The following is a 17382-nucleotide window of genomic DNA, read 5'->3' on the forward strand; positions in this document are numbered from 1 at the left end:
AAACAAAATAGATCTAATCTGGAAAAAAGGTCGATGGGATAGCTGTTTTCAAATACTTGAACAGCTGCTATAAAAAGATGGAGAACAAGTATTCTCTTTCGCCAAAGACAGCAGGACAAGAAATGGGGGCGGGGGTTACTGCAGTAAAGCAGTTTTAGGTTAAATCTAAGTAAAAACTTGCAAACAGCAGGAATGGAACAAGATGCCTGGAGTTGTGGAATCTTCCTTTAAGATTTTTATAGAAGGGGTTTGCTAGACATCTGTCTAGGCTAGTTTAAGAACAATGAATCCCGCATTTTTGCAGGGGGTTGAACTAGATGACCTTTGAGTTCCTATGCAATTCTAGGCTTCTTTTATTCAGGGCTATATGGTTTGGCATGGAAATTGATTATTTAACTTTTACTTTGCCTCTTATATGTAAAATGCATTATGAGATATGTCATTATTAAACTGAGTGTTTTTTGAACTAATAAAATGAGAAAATCTTTCTCTCTTACACATTCAGCTATCTATAAATCAAAGAAGATTTTTTTAAGAAAAAACAGAAGCTAACTTAAATTATGCAGAATGTGAACAGCAAACAATATAACAAGAAAAATAAACCAAACAGTACAGTGCATGACTTCTTTAGAAGTTATGTCTAGGATCACTTTATTTGTGAGCTACATCTCTCAGATGCTGTAATTATGTGCAGTCACTAGGATTATTAAAGCTCCCTACAAAGCCTTTTAACACCTGTGTAACTTTACAAAGCCTTTGTTGAGCCTCTGAGATTATTTGCATGTGAATTTTTTGTTTGGATAACTCAAACTGTTTGTTCTACAAACCTTTTAGTATATGTTAGTCATTACTTTCTGATCTTTACATTTTGGTATGGCCTTTTAATCCAAGGGAATTAGGGTGAAATTCTATTACCATTTGTATGCTAAAGTGGCAGTTTTCTTGCCATACAAATGACCTCTTTGGTGCAGTTTGCAATTATATTTCCCCTGAAGCATGGGTACACAATCATATTCATGCAGACTGAGTATGTGCAGTAGGCTATGCACTGGCCCAGCAGGTACACAGCTGTGCACACTGGTTATGGCCATATAGGTCATGAAGAACCCTGCTATATTTTAGACCCAGTGCCTGCGTGGCTTTATGCAGGAAATAGGAGAGCCAGGTTCTATTTCCCTTTTGCCCAGAGTGCTTGAACTTGCATCTCTTTGATCTCCCGAAACAGTGCACTAACTACCTGGCTATAGGTTAGGCACTATCCAGTGTCTTCTTTGAAACTAAGTTACTGTCCCTTGCATTTAATAGTCATTTGCTAAAATGGACAGAGGGCAATGCAGTGGGGAAGTACATAAAGTGAAATAGAATTGTGTCATTAATATGCAAAAAAATTCCCAAAATGTCCATTAATGCAAAACTCTTGTTGAGTTAATGTAATGGTTAAGAAGTTCAGAATTATGCCACTGCTCTCTCATGCCTTTTCAACGAAAAATTGGCCACATTGCATATATGTATGTTACAGCAGAAGAGTTACCATATTCAGTTCATATGGCATCTTGTTAGCAAATAGTCATTTATGTACACTGCCAGTAAATCACACCCTTGTTTCAGATCTCCTTTTTTTTCTGGAGGCTTTAGATGTTTCCAGAGTTTTTGAGAAAGCAGGGTTGTACTCTACTAGAAAATAGTACCCCCTGCCCAAGTATGCTAGGATACAGTTGCTGTGGGAACCAAAAGTTTGTATTTCATGACTTTTGTGCACAAGCTGGATAAAGCTCAGCTGTAACATTACATTAACATCGTTTTTTGCATTTACTTATAAAGAGGAAAATCTCCATCAAGACGTTCTCTATTGTTTAGGAAAATGACACCAAGGAAAAGGAATTTCACTTTTCTCAGAGATCAGCACTGCAGGGGCAGCTTTATAGCTTTGCCGTCACTGAGTGTGTACAATGGTGAGGGCTCTGTCTGTCGGTGGAACAAAGATTTTATTGTGACCAGCTGGCTGAAGAATTTCTTCAGTCACCGTGACTCCATCACAGAAAATTTGGCTTACAAGAAAATACTGAGCACAGAGTGGGAAACAAGATGCCTACATCAGAATGAGTGATGGAGGGAAAGAACCAGGCCAAGCTGACACAGCAGCTGTTTTTCTATTGTATTGTTACATATGCCCCATATATCATCTGATTGAAAAGTTTACTGTGTTAGATTTCATATGTAGAAATATACAGAAAAGCAGAACCTAAGGTTTTTTCTGAGGTCAGAATATGAAAACAAGACTTGTCCAAATATATTATACAGCAGAGAGTTCACTGTCAAATGATCATTTATAGTTCCATACCCGGCCAAGCTACTAGAGTAGAGACAGACATTACACATAAAACAGTTTAAGTGATCAGAAACCAGTTTAAACCTGTAACAGAATAGATGTTCAGTGCACATAAACCAGTTTGAAAATTGCTAAAATTGGTTTGAGATAAACCTGGTTGAATGTAATATCAGACTGAACTGATTTGGGTCAAACTGGTTTATGCAATGTCTGTCCCAGACCTCTTCATGGTTTAAGTTAAATCAGAGTCCTCAAGCATCCTAGATGTTTTGTAACCCTGAGTGGGGCTCTGCTCTCTGCTCCAGCCCAGGAGGGCTGGCCCGCCCCTCGGCTCCCTGGCTGGAGCTCCGGCAGAAACTGAAGGTACAGCAGTGTCTGACTGGCTTCTTCCTGCTCCCCACCCCACCCCACCCCTCATAACTCTGTGCTAAAGCAGGAATTCCCCCCTCCCCTCTGCCTTACACAGATACCACTCAGCATTAACTAGCATATGACATGCTGGCTACGGTCCATGCTGTGGGAGACAGGACAAAGGCAGACAGGACAGTGTTGGCTTAGGGCTTTTTGGAGCTAATCAACAGGTAGCTTGTAATGTCCCCCCATTCCTTCCTTGGAAAAAATTGTTTAAGAAGAGCTTGAACTAATGAGAGAGGCTTTTATTTTGTTTGATGGGCTGATAAATGCTAACAACTCCCTGTGTAACTCCCTGGTGTGTAACTCAATGCTGTGTTATCAACAATGGGGTGGGAACCCCTGCCTAACCAAAACATCATGCCAGGGCCTGGCCTTAGGTCAGCATTATGGAAGGGAAGGGAGGGCTGCTCTAGCATTCCCCGCCCCCCCCCAGCTTCTAACCTGAGCCACTGCAGGCATGTTTCTGCATTTCTTCAGTCTTGAGGGGATGTCTGTAAAGTTACAAACCAGTTTAGCCTACCCAGGTTAAATTAACCTGCAAAGATGGAATCAATTCAGGCTCAGGCTTTTTGAATGTCTGTCCCTAGCCCTAGTGAAGCTTTCAGCACTTTTGAGTTCCTTTCATTAGTGTTACAAAAGCTCTTGTACCATTTAGTAATTTTTATCCATGATAGCATTGATATGATTTTTAAAAAATCTTTTTTTGTTAAAAAAATGTGCATCAGAGCTAGCATCTTGTTCTGTAGAAAAATGAGGACTGATACTATGGTTTCAGGTATGATGGTAGCAGACTTTTGCTGGATTTGTTTTACTAGCTCTTTTTAAACTCTGTAAACCAAATTGCAGCCTTTAGAATAGGAATGTGGACTCACCAGCAACAAAGCCAGGAGCAGAGGTGAAGTGGCCACAGTCTGTGCCCTGGGTGGCAGGGGCTGATTTCAAAAGCAGTTGTAGCTGGGCCAGCAACAGCTGCCATTTTTGCACTTCCTCTTAAATGGGCACCCAGGACTTGCGCCCCAATTACCCACTGCTTATTACACTATTGGTAATGAGGCGCTCAACCTATGTCAAACACATAGGCATAATACTTCAAAATACTGGTCGCTGCAGCTATCTGCAATAGTGTGCAGCAGTTAATTCCTTCAGCACTGGCCCTTATATCTTATATTGCAGATACCATCAAGCTCTCCTTCAACAGCATTAAAGGAATGTAAGGTACAGAACTGCAGCTCTCCCTCCACAGGGACACAAAAAGTGGGCATGTTCTCCCCCTGTGCTCTACCATCTGCCCCTGACGTACCTGCTGTGGAATGGTCAAAACCTGGCACTCCCTATTTTTTTCCTGAGACAATTAGAAACACCCAAACACTGCTGGAGGCCCATTATTTTACTCTCTGAATAAAGCAAATTTTAAATAAAGCTGGATTAGGTAAAGGAAGTTACAAGTTAACTTATGAACTGTCAATTGAAGCTTATACATTCATTTAAACATTAACTTATACATTATGTATAATGTATATATATATAGATTATGTATTTAATCTAACATGGCTGCAATTTACAAACATGCATTTTTGTTATGCAAGAAAGAGGATTTGGTAATATCTTTGATTGGACCAAGTATATGGCTGGGCATTTGGTACACAAAAAGTTATCTAATGTCTCTTCCAAATACAGAGATGCTACTGAACAAAACTTGCTTCTCACAAATATCCTAGGTCATCATAGTTGCAACAATACTGTGATCCTATTTCATGTTTATATGTTCATTCTTACTCATTCAGAATTTGTGTCATCAGAGCAGTAATTTGTTAGTGAAACTAAACTATACTAAACTAGTATTTAACACTATTTTCTTTTATGATTCAACTAATTATTTGGATTTATAAATATTAAGAACTCCAAAGCACTTAAAATCTTTATTTTGAGTAAAACTCCAAAACATTTTCTTTCCATTTTAACAAATCTTTTGGAATCTTATTACTCTGTGAGGTCTGACCCTCCATAAAAAGCAATCCACAGCTAGCTAAATTTTCATTTTCCATAATTTTTCATCAAGTCCACATGAAAACTTCAGAGGGATGAAGTTGTGGCTGATAGCGATCTTATTTACAAGTCAGTGAGTACATGTGTGCTTTACTGCTGTTGACTAATTAGCTCTGCAGTAAAGCATCACTGTCCACATGTGCACTGCTATTAGGGCACAGTAAATTAATTAACTCTGCCATAATATCTTATGGCAGAGTAATTGACTGCACTCGAATGTTTGTGGACAGTAATCGCTGGGTGCAAAGTGCACCCGGTTAGCCCAGGCAGTTAGGGGTCAAACCCCCAAGTCCTGCCTGGCACCACCTGACACCACTACCTGCAGCCTAAGGCTGAACCCCTGTGTACCCTGCCAGCCCAGGGCTGTTCCACCCCAGCTGTAATTGCTGTGGTCCCAGGTGCACATGTAGACACTGCACCCAGGACAAGTTAGCTAGCATGAACTGCTCCAAAGCGTACGTCACTTTAGCATGTGTAGATGCATGCAGTGACAGCTTAAGATCCTCCAACAGCTCCAGGCTCTGCTCTGTGTTTGTGTTGTGGGCAAAATACAGCCTACAGGCTGGTTCCAACCCACCAGCTGATTGGATATAGCCCACAGGCAGGCACCCACCAATTAATTGTATCCAGCCTGGCAGTGGCTGCCCCTGCTGTGCTCTGCATGGGGCTGAGTCCTGCCCATTCCCACTTGGGGCAACAAATGCTGCACTCCCAGCCTCCGCCACTGAAGGGCTCCAGTCCTGGCCAGCAGGCAACAGTTTGTGTATGGCTGGGTGGAGGAGCCCAGGAATGGAGGTGGGATGTGAAGGAGCCCAGCTGCTCACAAAGCCCCGCCAGGCTGGCACAGGACAGGCAGGTGGGGTGGGAGCAGCAGCAACAGCAGCTGGAGTTGGCACGGGTTCTGCTGCAGCCCCATCAGGCAACCATGGGATAGGGAGGTGGGGTGGGAGCAGCAGCAGGAGCCAAAGCGGGCTCAGCTACACCTCTGCTGGGCAAGCACAGGACAAGCAGATGAGATGGTAGCAGCAGCAGGAGCCAGCGCAGGCTTGTCTGCAGCCCTGCAGACATGGGACAGAGACCAAGAGAGGTGGTCTCCACTCTCCTGAAGGCTTCCCTTGCTGCCTGCCTGTGGCAGCTGCTTTCCCACCCCTTTGCAGTGCACTGTGAGCCTGGCAGGCAGTGGGCAGGAGAGAAGCTGGGAGGGGGGTAAGCCCCCCACATGTGCATGCCCAAACCCCCGACACTCCCGCACACCCCCACATACCCACCCATACACCCACACACACCCTACACATACACCAACCCCCACAAACACACACATCCCTCTCACACGCTCCCCCATGGCCCCTCACCGCTACCATGCCCACATATACACCCCATACCCCCACACACATTACATACCCACACACATCCCACACATACACCCCCCATGCCCACCATACCCCACTCCACGCATGCACAAACCACATACTCCCTCAACCACTGCCCACATACACCCCCATAACCCCCCATACTATATACAAGGAAGCCCCCACCCAAAGAAGAATTTCCTGGGTAAGGAGAGACTTCCAATGGCAAAGGTCAGGGGTTAGGGGCAGGACTTCTGGTCCCAAGGTGGTGACCAGGGGCAGGACAACTGCCAAGGGGTGGGGATACCCTTATGGCCTTCAACAGCTTGCCAAAACTCATGAAGCGGCTTTCCAGGATTAAATAATTGCCTACCCCTGGTATAAACCCTTCTTAATTCTGGTGAGGTTAAAGTCTTTGTTTTCATGAATTAAAAATGTCCATCAGAGATGGACATTCTGCTTTGTTATACCATGTATATTTTGTGGGTTTTGTGTGGTAAGGGAAAGCAGTGATTGTGTGTCATTTTAGCCATTCGCAGTTTTATGACTGCAAAGCAGTTCTTTTCATCAACATGATTTAAAAGAATTATTATTTTTGACCTGCTCCATTCCGGGGTATTTTGATTTTCTTCCTTTTTCTTTCAGCCTTACATGCAGCTGCCCTTTCTGGCCATGTCAGCACTGTGAAATTGCTCTTAGAACATAACGCACAGGTAGATGCTACTGATGTCATGAAACACACTCCTCTTTTTCGAGCCTGTGAAATGGGACACAAAGAAGTGATACAGACGCTTATTGAAGGTAAAGTGGCACAAATTTACAAACCCATTCAGAATTAAAAGACTTCTTTTTTTAGGCTCTGAAATAACTCACGTTGCTGGGTCCAAAGTTAACCCTGTAGACCAGGGGCATGCAAAATCTGGCCCACAAGCCAAATCAGGCCACAGTAGACTCCATTTCCCAGCAGCCCCTGCCCACCTCACTTTGCCCAATTTCCATGGAGACCCCAGGAGTGACATTGCTATGACAGCACAGAGCCAGGGTGCCTGGGCAGGGAGCTGAGCTGGTACTGGGATCTTATGGTGACAATGTGGTCCAGAGCCGAAGCAGAGCTGCAATCCAATACCTGCATACCCCGGGCAGAGGCATGCAGGAAGTGGATCATGGCTCTGTCCTGACTCCAAACCATGCTGTCACTACTGCAAAATCCCAGCCCCGGTTGTGGAGCAGCTCCCTGGCCAGCCACATGCCCTGCCAGTGGTGCTGGGGCTGTTGTCCATGGAAACCCTAGCCCCATGCTGTCATGGCTCTGCTAGGGTCTCCATGGAAACGCTGCAGTGATGTGGGCAGGGCCTGCTGCTGGGAAATGGAGTTGGGCTGCTAGCTATGTCTTTCATTTTGCCCATCCCTGCTGTAGACAGTAGCATATGGATGGATGTGTGAGTTGGGGCACAAGTCCCAGGGGAAAGGGGCATAAGAATGAAGCAGGGGTGCCTCAGCCTCCCATCCTCAACTCACCCTGCAAATTTCAGCACCAGCCCTGGCAACAAGCAGCAGCAGCAGCAAAGGAACGTGTCATTGAGTGAAGGACATTCTGGGAAATGTAGATCTGTTGAGCAGTAGCAGCTGGACTTCACAGCTTCTGGAGGGATATTTTTTTGCTGCCCAAAAAGGGAATTTTTGCCTGTTCAGCACTGGTTTCTTTGGCAAAAAAAATGAGGTGACATCTTCCCTCAGCAGCAGCAAACTCAGTTTCTGCTCCTGCGCACTGACCACTACCAGTGCCTACCAAGTCAAAGCAAAGAACTTGCAAGAGTTCTTTTGACTCTAGACTTTTTTAGACTCAAGGTACCCTTCATTAGACTGAGGACACTCCCCCATAACTTTTGTAAATTGAGTGGCACCCCATTTCAAAAACAAATTTAATTATTACAGTGCTTACCTCCTTGTAGGGGGGTCAGGCAATGGGCCATGTGTTTGACACCCCTGAGTTAGATGACCATCTCCTACTGAAACTCCTAAGCACTCCAACCATTTTTGGAAAATTGGACTTAAGTTCTTAACGTCGCTTGGACACTTCTGAATTTTTTACAGTATTTCTCTAATTTATTATATGTATTCTGGGAATAACTTATTTTCCACTTCCTCTTATGTGCAAGACTTCTGGTTTTTTTACTTCGAATGTTCAAATGTTGTGGGTTTTTTTTACAGGGGGAGCAAGAGTAGATTTGGTTGACCAAGATGGCCATTCTCCCCTTCACTGGGCAGCTTTGGGAGGAAATGCTGATGTATGCCAAATACTGATAGAAAATAAAATCAACCCAAATGTGCAGGATTATGCAGGAAGAACTCCCTTGCAATGTGCTGCATATGGAGGCTACATTAACTGCATGGTAGTGTTACTGGAAAATAACGCAGATCCAAATATTCAAGATAAAGAGGTGTGTAGTTTTTTCCCCCTAGTTGCCTTTCCCTGTGGGGCATGGTCCTTTTCCTAAGATCTTCTGAGTACATATTAACAAACAACTTCCCTGATGTTACAATAGCCAGTCATTTATAGTGCCCTCATCTTCCATACTTTTACCTATGGCAATATTATACAGCGTTCTTGTGTTGCAGGTATTGTATATGTGAAGGTTGCAAGTGGCAGTTTTGGTGCCTCCTTGGATAAATGGTTGCCTGTAAATGCAGAAGAGTAGGCTTGATGGCTTAGGAGGCCCCTTATGATCTTTTGTTTCTGAGGATCCTTTTCTTTTCTGCAGCATAATATCCTTATCTATTTGCACCACTGGTATGGTGCTTTTGTGTTTACTCTTTTGAAGGGGAAAGACAAGTAGCCTTAGGAGAATGTTCCCTTTTTAAATTTGGTTTTAGTATGGAGCATGAACTGAAGGTGCACATTTTTCCATCTTTTTGACATTTTTGTACCAACCTATATCCTTAAGAGGATCCTTTCTAGAACTTTTTGTTTTTTACTTGATTTTAATTCTTTTCTAACTGAAAAGCTTGACAGTTAATGGAATGTTTCTCCCCAGCATACATGAATGAGGGTAGAGCAAATTTGACCAAAAACTTGTCCTTAATGGTGAAAAACATTATACTTTTGTATAATGTATGTTCCTTTGCTCTGACTCTCAGACAACAAATGAAATTTGGTGCCAGAATAGATTTTGTATGATAAAAGAAAGTCTTTGTTGGTGTACATTCATATAGTTCTGTTGAGATCAGAACAGCACCAATTTATACCAATAGGGTTTGCTAACCAATTTGCTAACCTTTTGCTTCAGTCTATAATATATACTACTTTATGCCATATTTGACCCATTCCTTTCTTATCTAAAAATTTGGAAATGCAACATGTTAATAGCCTCTTGAATATTCAGCTGCACTGATAGCTGGAAAATTGTTACCTGAGAACCAAATCCTGGGTCTTGGTGTCAGCTGCTTTCTGGGAATTCAGGCAGACAAGGTTCTTTGGGTAAATGTGATATCTTTCATTGGACCAACTAAATAGTTGGGAAAATATTTCACAGAAGGGCACAAGCACCCTTCTTCAGGAATAGGGAGAGTCTGGTGGTGTTTGTGTATTCTCCTGGGTGGGATAGAAGCTTAAGCCAATATGCAAAATGCAGGTCTGTGAAAATGCAAGTGCCTGGCAGGAAAATTCAGAGTGGGTAGGAGTTAATAGGTGCGAGAGGTAGAGGTTGCGGGGGGAGGAGAGGGGAATGTTGACTGGTGATAAAATGTAGCTGGTAAAATATAGAGGTTACCTGGGGTTATGGAGAGTTCTGGGAATTCAGTCATTTGAAACAGCAAGATAATTGTGCCAATAAATCAGCTAAGGATTTTCCTGACATGGAAACCATGGGAGGCCCAGAACTGGCATTGGAAGATTTGGCCAATAGGATGCCCCTTAATGCTTTCTATGCACATAGGATGTTTTTGCCTGTCAGTTTTGAGGAGGAGTGCACAATATTATACCTGATCTTTGTCTCAATAGTACTTCTCTCCCAGGCATGGCTTAGAAGCACTTCAGAGTTATCTCTGTGTCATCCAGAGGTTTTTTTATGTGTTTTCAATAGATTTGTAGCACTGTAGAACAGTTCATTGTCTGCTCACTTTTAAGCTACTTGAAAGTACTACACATATTACCCTAAGCACTACATCCATACCCTACATTCCAAAGAGTAGTTTCATAGTTTCATAGTTGGCAGGGTCAGAAGGGACCTAAGCAGGTCATCAAGTCTGAACCCCTGCCATGGGCAGGAAAGAATGCTGGGGTCAAACGACCCCAGCTAGGTGATTATCTAGCCTCCTTTTGAAGATCCCCAGGGTAGGGGTGAGCACTACTCGTAGGTGGAGCTATTTCAGGCCCTCAAAAGCCTAATTTCAGGTGGGCAGAAAGGAAGTTTAAAACCAGATTAGGGATAAACTCTGCACTTGTGAAGGTTTGGTCCTGATCTGTCATTAAAAAAAAACCTTTTCAGTGGCTTTCACTTTCATATATTCTAGTTTTAAACGGCAAAATAGACTTTGGAACCATTTATCTAGTCTAATGTCTAGTTGAGCACTGAACAATACTACTTATTGCAAAGCCAGAATTTTCCATCTGGCAACAGGGAGGTAGGTGATAATAAACTTCTAAACCCTGAAGAAGAATGACCTGCATTTAGAAGCTTGTTTAAATCTATCCAAACCATGTAGTTGGTCCAAAATAAAAGATATCAGCAACAAAAATCTTTACCCCTCATATATTTCCTGGCCCATCACAGCTACAAACACTTCAACACTTCTTTATATATTTTTGTTGTGTTGCTATTGTTTATAGGGAAGGACTGCCTTACACTGGCTATGTAATAATGGGTACCTGGATGCTATAAAGTTGCTGCTGGGCTTTGATGCTTTCCCTAATCACATGGAAAACAGTGAAGAAAGGTACATTTTATTATATATGTTGTTTTCTAAATTATCAAGCATGCTAGCCTCTGGTTTGAGTGTCAGATTTAAATATCACATAAGAAGCATGAACCTGATCACGTCTAAAAAACACTGGTATAGTTTTAGGGCAGCAAATAATATGAAAACCTCTCTGTTAAAATCTCCATTTGTCACATACAACTTTTCAGACTCTGGTTATAGGTCTCTTGTACTTTTAGGCTGTGGTCTTGCAAAGACATCTGCATGTAACTGATTTTACCCTCTGTGAGTTACACATTGTAGCCAAAGGTTGCCTTTGCAAAGTTAGGCATGAACATAAAGCTTTGCAGAATCAGCACCTTGGACAAGAACAGTGACATATTTGTGGAATGTTACATGCCTAATACATCTTAACAGAGTTAGAAAAATGAGTCCTTTCCCTTTTGTCCACCTTGTTCCTAGGTCATTCTTTTTCATATATCCATTTAATACCGCCAAATCCTCTTTCTAGAATTATCTTCCATCTTCTTTCTTCTACATTTTCACTGAAAATGAAGGATGCAAAGTTGACACCATATGCATATGGTGGCAGTCCTGCTCCCGTTTAAGTTAAATTTATTCGGGGCAATCAGGTAAAAAAAGAAGGGAAATTGTAATTAAAAATAGTCATTGCAAATTACCTGGTGGTTTAACTGTATTTCTGATGTTCCAGCTGAAGAGAAATTCCTTCATAATTATGGGGAGGTAATAAATTTGCATCTGTTTTCTTTGTTTCTGACTGACAGTTTTTAATAATACAGTTTTAAAAAATGATTTAGGTTGTGATAGTTTAAAGTGGTCATGTGACTGTGTCAGTAATTAGCAGTAGCATGCATTTGGTGGCTCTTTTAAAGAAGATGACCTCATCACAATCATAAAAAAATATGGATCAATATGCCAAATAAATTTGAATACATCAACATTTTAAAAACCATTAGAATTATTTAAAATCTGATATATACTAGTGTTGTAGGGGTTTTAGCTTCCATCCTGTTCCCCTTATTTTTTTTAATTGCCTTGTTTCCCCCTATCATTTATCTTTTGTTCCCTATTGACCACTGAGACCTTGCTCCCCCTCTTGCTTAGCAATTTACTTCCATTTTTCTATTGAAAACTACAATTGAAGGCATGAAGTAGCTCCCAGGTATGTTCTTCTAATGTTTTCTATAGTGATTTTCAGTAGAAAATGAAAATAAACAGCTGTAATTTAATTTCTTTTAATTTAGATGAATAAAAACAGCTACTGTATCAGAGGACTGGGCAGCTAGCTGGGATTCTACCTTTTTATAAGAAGTGCGTCAGTGGTGCTCAAACTTCATTTTTACCTTAGTAATACCATAACCATTTTGTTAGTGTCTAGGGAGCATTACTGTTCCACTCCTGGCATTGGCATGCACTTGTACCCCTATATTTTAGATTCAGATATACCTCCACCCTATGAAAGCCTGATCCAATATAAGAGTGGCCTAACTGTAGCATATGAGCCACTATTTGACTCCTGAGAAGCATACGTGCAGCTCCTGAAGAAAGACAAGTTAAATAAAAACATTATTTTGGTCTTTATCTGTTTGTTTACTCTTTCCTATTTTTTATTTTCTTCAGATCTTGCTTTTAATTATTCTGAGAAGTCACTGCATGACAAATTATTATGTGAACTGGGGTGCAGTGCATGGATCATTGGCTCTGAGCCACATGCACCTTGAACATTTTGAGTCCTGCAAGCTACCAGATGTATGAAGTTTTTTGGTTTGCAGTAGTAAGGGTAGGAAACTTGGCCGTTCTTGATTTAAGACATGATCTGGTAACTCCACTCTTCCTTTTTCTGTGGTTATTTCTTTGTCTGCTAAAAGACAAAGACATTAAATTTAAAATGGAACTACATTAATAAAGCATTACATTTGAGAACATAAATGCACAAACCATAAGAAATTAAAATATTCCAGCAGCAGTAATATTATAATAACTCAACCACATTATAGATACTGCAAGCCACACGTTTAGGAACATAAACACTAGTCTTATAAATTCATATGCCATTCTGTTAATGGGAACTTTAATTTTTGTATTTCCATGTCTGCAAATATTTGATCTATCAATCTACTGCATTGGCAGTGATGTTACATTGTATGATTTGCCAAATGGTGTAATGAGTCCTGTAGGAAATTCACACAAGCAACCTTGAAAACACCTTTTCTTGCAAGTTTTGCTTACACTCACAAGAGTGACATTTGCTATCACAAATAAATTCCCATTGAAGCAGGGGTGAGGGAATCTGAAAAATGGTGGCATCATAATTTGCTTTTGATGGATTGAATATTTACAAATCACATTCACCAGTGTGAAGGTATTATGTGCAGTGCCTTTATGCCAAGGAGACCTTCCTTTGCTATTTTGTAATAGGGCTTTCTAGGGGAAGTTTAATAGCTCCCTATTTTATCTTTATACAATGACAAAAATAGACTATTTGGTTTAGATTTAATATTCATAAATCAAAAATAGAAACATTTGTAAACCTTAGCCCAAAATCTTAGATCTTACTGAGGGTAAATTTAAATAAACCAGATGTGTCTAAATCAAAACATTTTTAAACAAGATAATGCTAAAAATCTTTTAAGGATTCCTTTTTGAAATAACATCAAGCTGTAATATAATACTATTTTCTCCTAGGTGATAGGATATTTTATAATGTATCTCCTTATTATAATCCTCTCTTCTAATTTCCTCATGTCCTTTTTCATAGATTTTTGATAGATCACATTGGTGATCCAAGTAAACACAATTTGTTGCTATTGCTGTGTCATGTAAGGCCATGATAGCTGATGTTTGACTGACATCTTCCTGCCAAATTACCCTTGGTAACTCTAGGATGTTGTGCTTTGCTGTAAAAAGACAAAGTTGACATGATCCAGAAATGTCTACTTCCTAATGTCCAAAAAAAGGAAAAGGTAACACAACAGGATAATGGGCACTGTATGAAGTGAACATAAGTAACTGTGAATGATGCCATTACTCTCACAAATAACCCCAGTGGAATCAGTGACCATTTATACATGTGATCCAGGAGGCAGGGGTGGGGGAATGATGCTTTAATCAGAGCAGCTCCAAGTAGCAGCATCCCTATGGTGAAAAATGGCAGCGGTGGCTCTTTAACTAAAGCTCATTGAATGAGCTTTAGTTAAAGCGCCACCTTTCAGCCTGAGGATGCTGATATATGTGACACTGCAGTCTGCTGGAACATGGTAATTACCATGCTCCAGCAGACTTGATTAAATTGAGTCTGCTTTGACATATTATAATAACAGTGCATCGGAGCAGCCTCAATGTAAAGGTACTCAGTATGTCTATTTGCTTGAGTAGGGTTCTGCAGAACTGAAACTAAGCAGAGTGTACTGTCCACTGACTCTCACATTATAGGAACCTAAAACTATTATTTAATATCTTTTTGCCTATTAATTAAAATATTCATAAGAATGTCTACAGTTTGAATGGATTTTTCTCAAGTGAGAAAGTCAGAAATAACTGTCCAAGAATTATCTCAAATCTTTAAGTCTCATTTGAAGCTTTATCAGCAGCACACCTTGGTATACAAATTTCCACGTTCTGTCATTGACTTTATTCCTCTTGACATTTCAATTCAGGCACTCTAATCTTCTCATCAAACCATCTCCATCTGGCAAGTCCAATTGGATTTTCTGTGTCTGTACTTCATTTCTTTATTTGCATTGCATCCTCGGTGGTTACCATCAAGAGGATCCTTAATTTACCATCTTATATGTTGACAGTAACTATTTAATTTGCTGTACTGTGTAGGCATCATTTTTGTTTGGTGATGCTAATCTTTATTCAATAAATGTCTTTGCTCAGTATCTGCATTTTCATACTAGTGGGGATACTATGTACATTGTGCTGCTTGTTACGGTTTGTGTGAACGCTGCATAAAATTTTCAAAACTCTGAGCAACTTAGAAAGCAAATGAAAAGCAATGGCCCTTAAGCACCTAAGTCATTTAAAAAAAAATAGAACTTAGTCTTCCAATTATTCCTTTTTTAAATTTTACCATTGCTTTTCATGGAAGTATGATAATACTAGATACTGAAGTCAATCATAATATGGTCATGTTGTAACACAGTTCTGTCAAGGTGACTAAATCCTGTTCTGTAGCAAACTGCTATTCTGTCTTGGTCATCCTTTCTCAAATCTGTAAACCTTTCTGACTTGTATAATGATGTTATTTATATGGTATTATTATAATGTGGACAAATATTCACTAACTAACAACTAAAGCAAGGATACAAGCTAATCTTCACATAATAACTAAGCCAGAATTTGGGGTAAAGTTCCCAGAAATGAAATGCTTAGGCAAACAATCCAGCTTGCCTCCTAATCCTGCATCATGTACATTTTTCACTTGCATTTAGTTTATACATTCCCTACAGAAAAAGTGCATTGCCATGGAATATGTCACATGAAGGAAAACGTTTATTTAGAACTGGGGAAAAAGGTTTCTCAGGAAACAGTGTTAAAAGTTTATACTGAAAACATCATCGTTATTTAAGAGTCTGCCTCATCTTTTAAACTAAAATGTAAGTTGTGATTGGCAATCAAATCCATCCTAAAATTGTATGTTCTCTTACTTTAGATACACTCCACTTGATTATGCTTTGCTTGGCGAACATCATGAGGTAATTCAGTTTATGTTGGAACATGGAGCTCTTTCTATAGCTGCCATACAAGACATTGCTGCCTTCAAAATCCAAGCTGTCTACAAAGGATACAAGGTTAGAAAGGCTTTCCAAGACAGAAAAAATCTTCTAATGAAGCATGAACAGCTGAGAAAAGATGCTGCTGCCAAGTAAGTCTGACACATGGAGAATGCAAAACTGAAGCTATTAAAAGTTAAATTGTTAAAGACCATAGTAGTTTACGAATGTATTGTTGCTAATTTTGTGTCTTTTAGAAATATAAAGTTCTTATTCTCTTGAAGGAAAAAATTCATATTCTGTCACTTGTTGTGTGGGTAGATAAAGCTTATATATTTTTCTTTTATTTATGTACAGTACATATATAGTAAAATACCTCTAAGACCATTATCATTCCTATAACCATGAATAGTTATGATGAACTTATGTTAGAGAGAAAAGTCTGTTTTCCTTTTCTTCCAGGACCTATTCTTCCTAAGAAATATTTTCTCCAGATCTCTGTCTCACTCGTTCTGCACTTCAGAGATTAGGAAGTAAAGAGAAACTTCCTAACCAGCCAGCTTCTGATGACTTGCCTGTAACAGTCTGGCTCTCTATAATCCCTGTTACCTGTTTGTTTCAGTATTCCTTCTTTTAAAATAGTACCTAATGGGAGTATAGTGAACAAAAGGTAGAAGACAGAATGTTGACAGGGAGCAGGGTATGGGGTATGTGTGATGAATAGACAAAATACAAGAGAATGCAGAGAAGCATGAAGTGATGAAATACAAGTTGCTGAAAGGAAAATAACATAAATTTGCAATTTAAATAGACTTTCACCTGAAAAAGAGACCGCTAGTGTAGAATAGGAAACAGAACTTTTAAAATTGTCTTTTTGTGGTGTGCAGATATAAAATGATTTCCACATTCCCATAATGTTTAAGCTTTGATTGCTAAGTCCATTGTGTCTGCCAATTCATAGCAGGAGCATGAAGCTAAAATAGTAGTTAGTCACTCGCATCCTAAATTAAAAGATAGTAGAAATTGATCAAATAAAAAAAGCTCTCCAATCATCTGCACTGTATTTGACATCTCCATCCTATCTAAGCTACACAGAAAATTTCTGTAGCATCCATCACTGGAAACATCCATCTAACTAGAGCATCTGCATGGCAGTTGCTCTTAGCGGACATGATGAAGGATTTCACCCTTCACACTTTCCAGATAATTCTAGCAAACGGTGGTAGGAGCAGGGGTTGTAGTGCTCTCTGGCTTGCTTGAAGAGCTTGCTCCATATCTTGTTTTTCTTGATCTGTTATCCAAAACCAATGAGGTATGCTTATAAATTTTGCACTTTGAATGTTTGATTTTGACTTTTGTAAATGAAGTTTCTTACTATTATTTACGGAACAATATGAGATAGTTTTGTGAGAATGAATATTGGGTAGGTAAGAAATCAACTTTTGCTTGTTATTAAATAAGTTGTGTCAATATTATGAAGCTTTGTAACCTGCTCTACAAAAGAATACAGGTAGAATTTCATCACTTGACTGGGTCAAATAGAGTTGAAATGACATGAGGTGGTGTTGCAGGTTACCTTTAAACCATT

General features: G+C 40.1%; 1 protein-coding gene across 3 annotated transcripts in view; it reads left to right on the forward strand.

The window, feature by feature from the left end:
- The window catches only part of INVS (inversin), a 220282-nt gene that overhangs the window by 142374 nt on the left and 60526 nt on the right, over positions 1-17382 (forward strand). For all 3 annotated transcript variants that reach the window (XM_019539887.1, XM_019539867.1, XM_019539876.1), the window contains 4 exons: positions 6784-6939; positions 8350-8579; positions 10967-11073; positions 15734-15946. In XM_019539887.1, coding sequence (XP_019395432.1) covers positions 6784-6939; positions 8350-8579; positions 10967-11073; positions 15734-15946 — 706 coding nt within the window. The remainder of the gene's footprint in view (positions 1-6783; positions 6940-8349; positions 8580-10966; positions 11074-15733; positions 15947-17382) is intronic.

Source organism: Crocodylus porosus, unplaced genomic scaffold (assembly GCF_001723895.1).
Source record: "Crocodylus porosus isolate Cpor-Errol unplaced genomic scaffold, CroPor_comp1, whole genome shotgun sequence".
Lineage (NCBI taxonomy): Eukaryota > Metazoa > Chordata > Crocodylia > Crocodylidae > Crocodylus > Crocodylus porosus.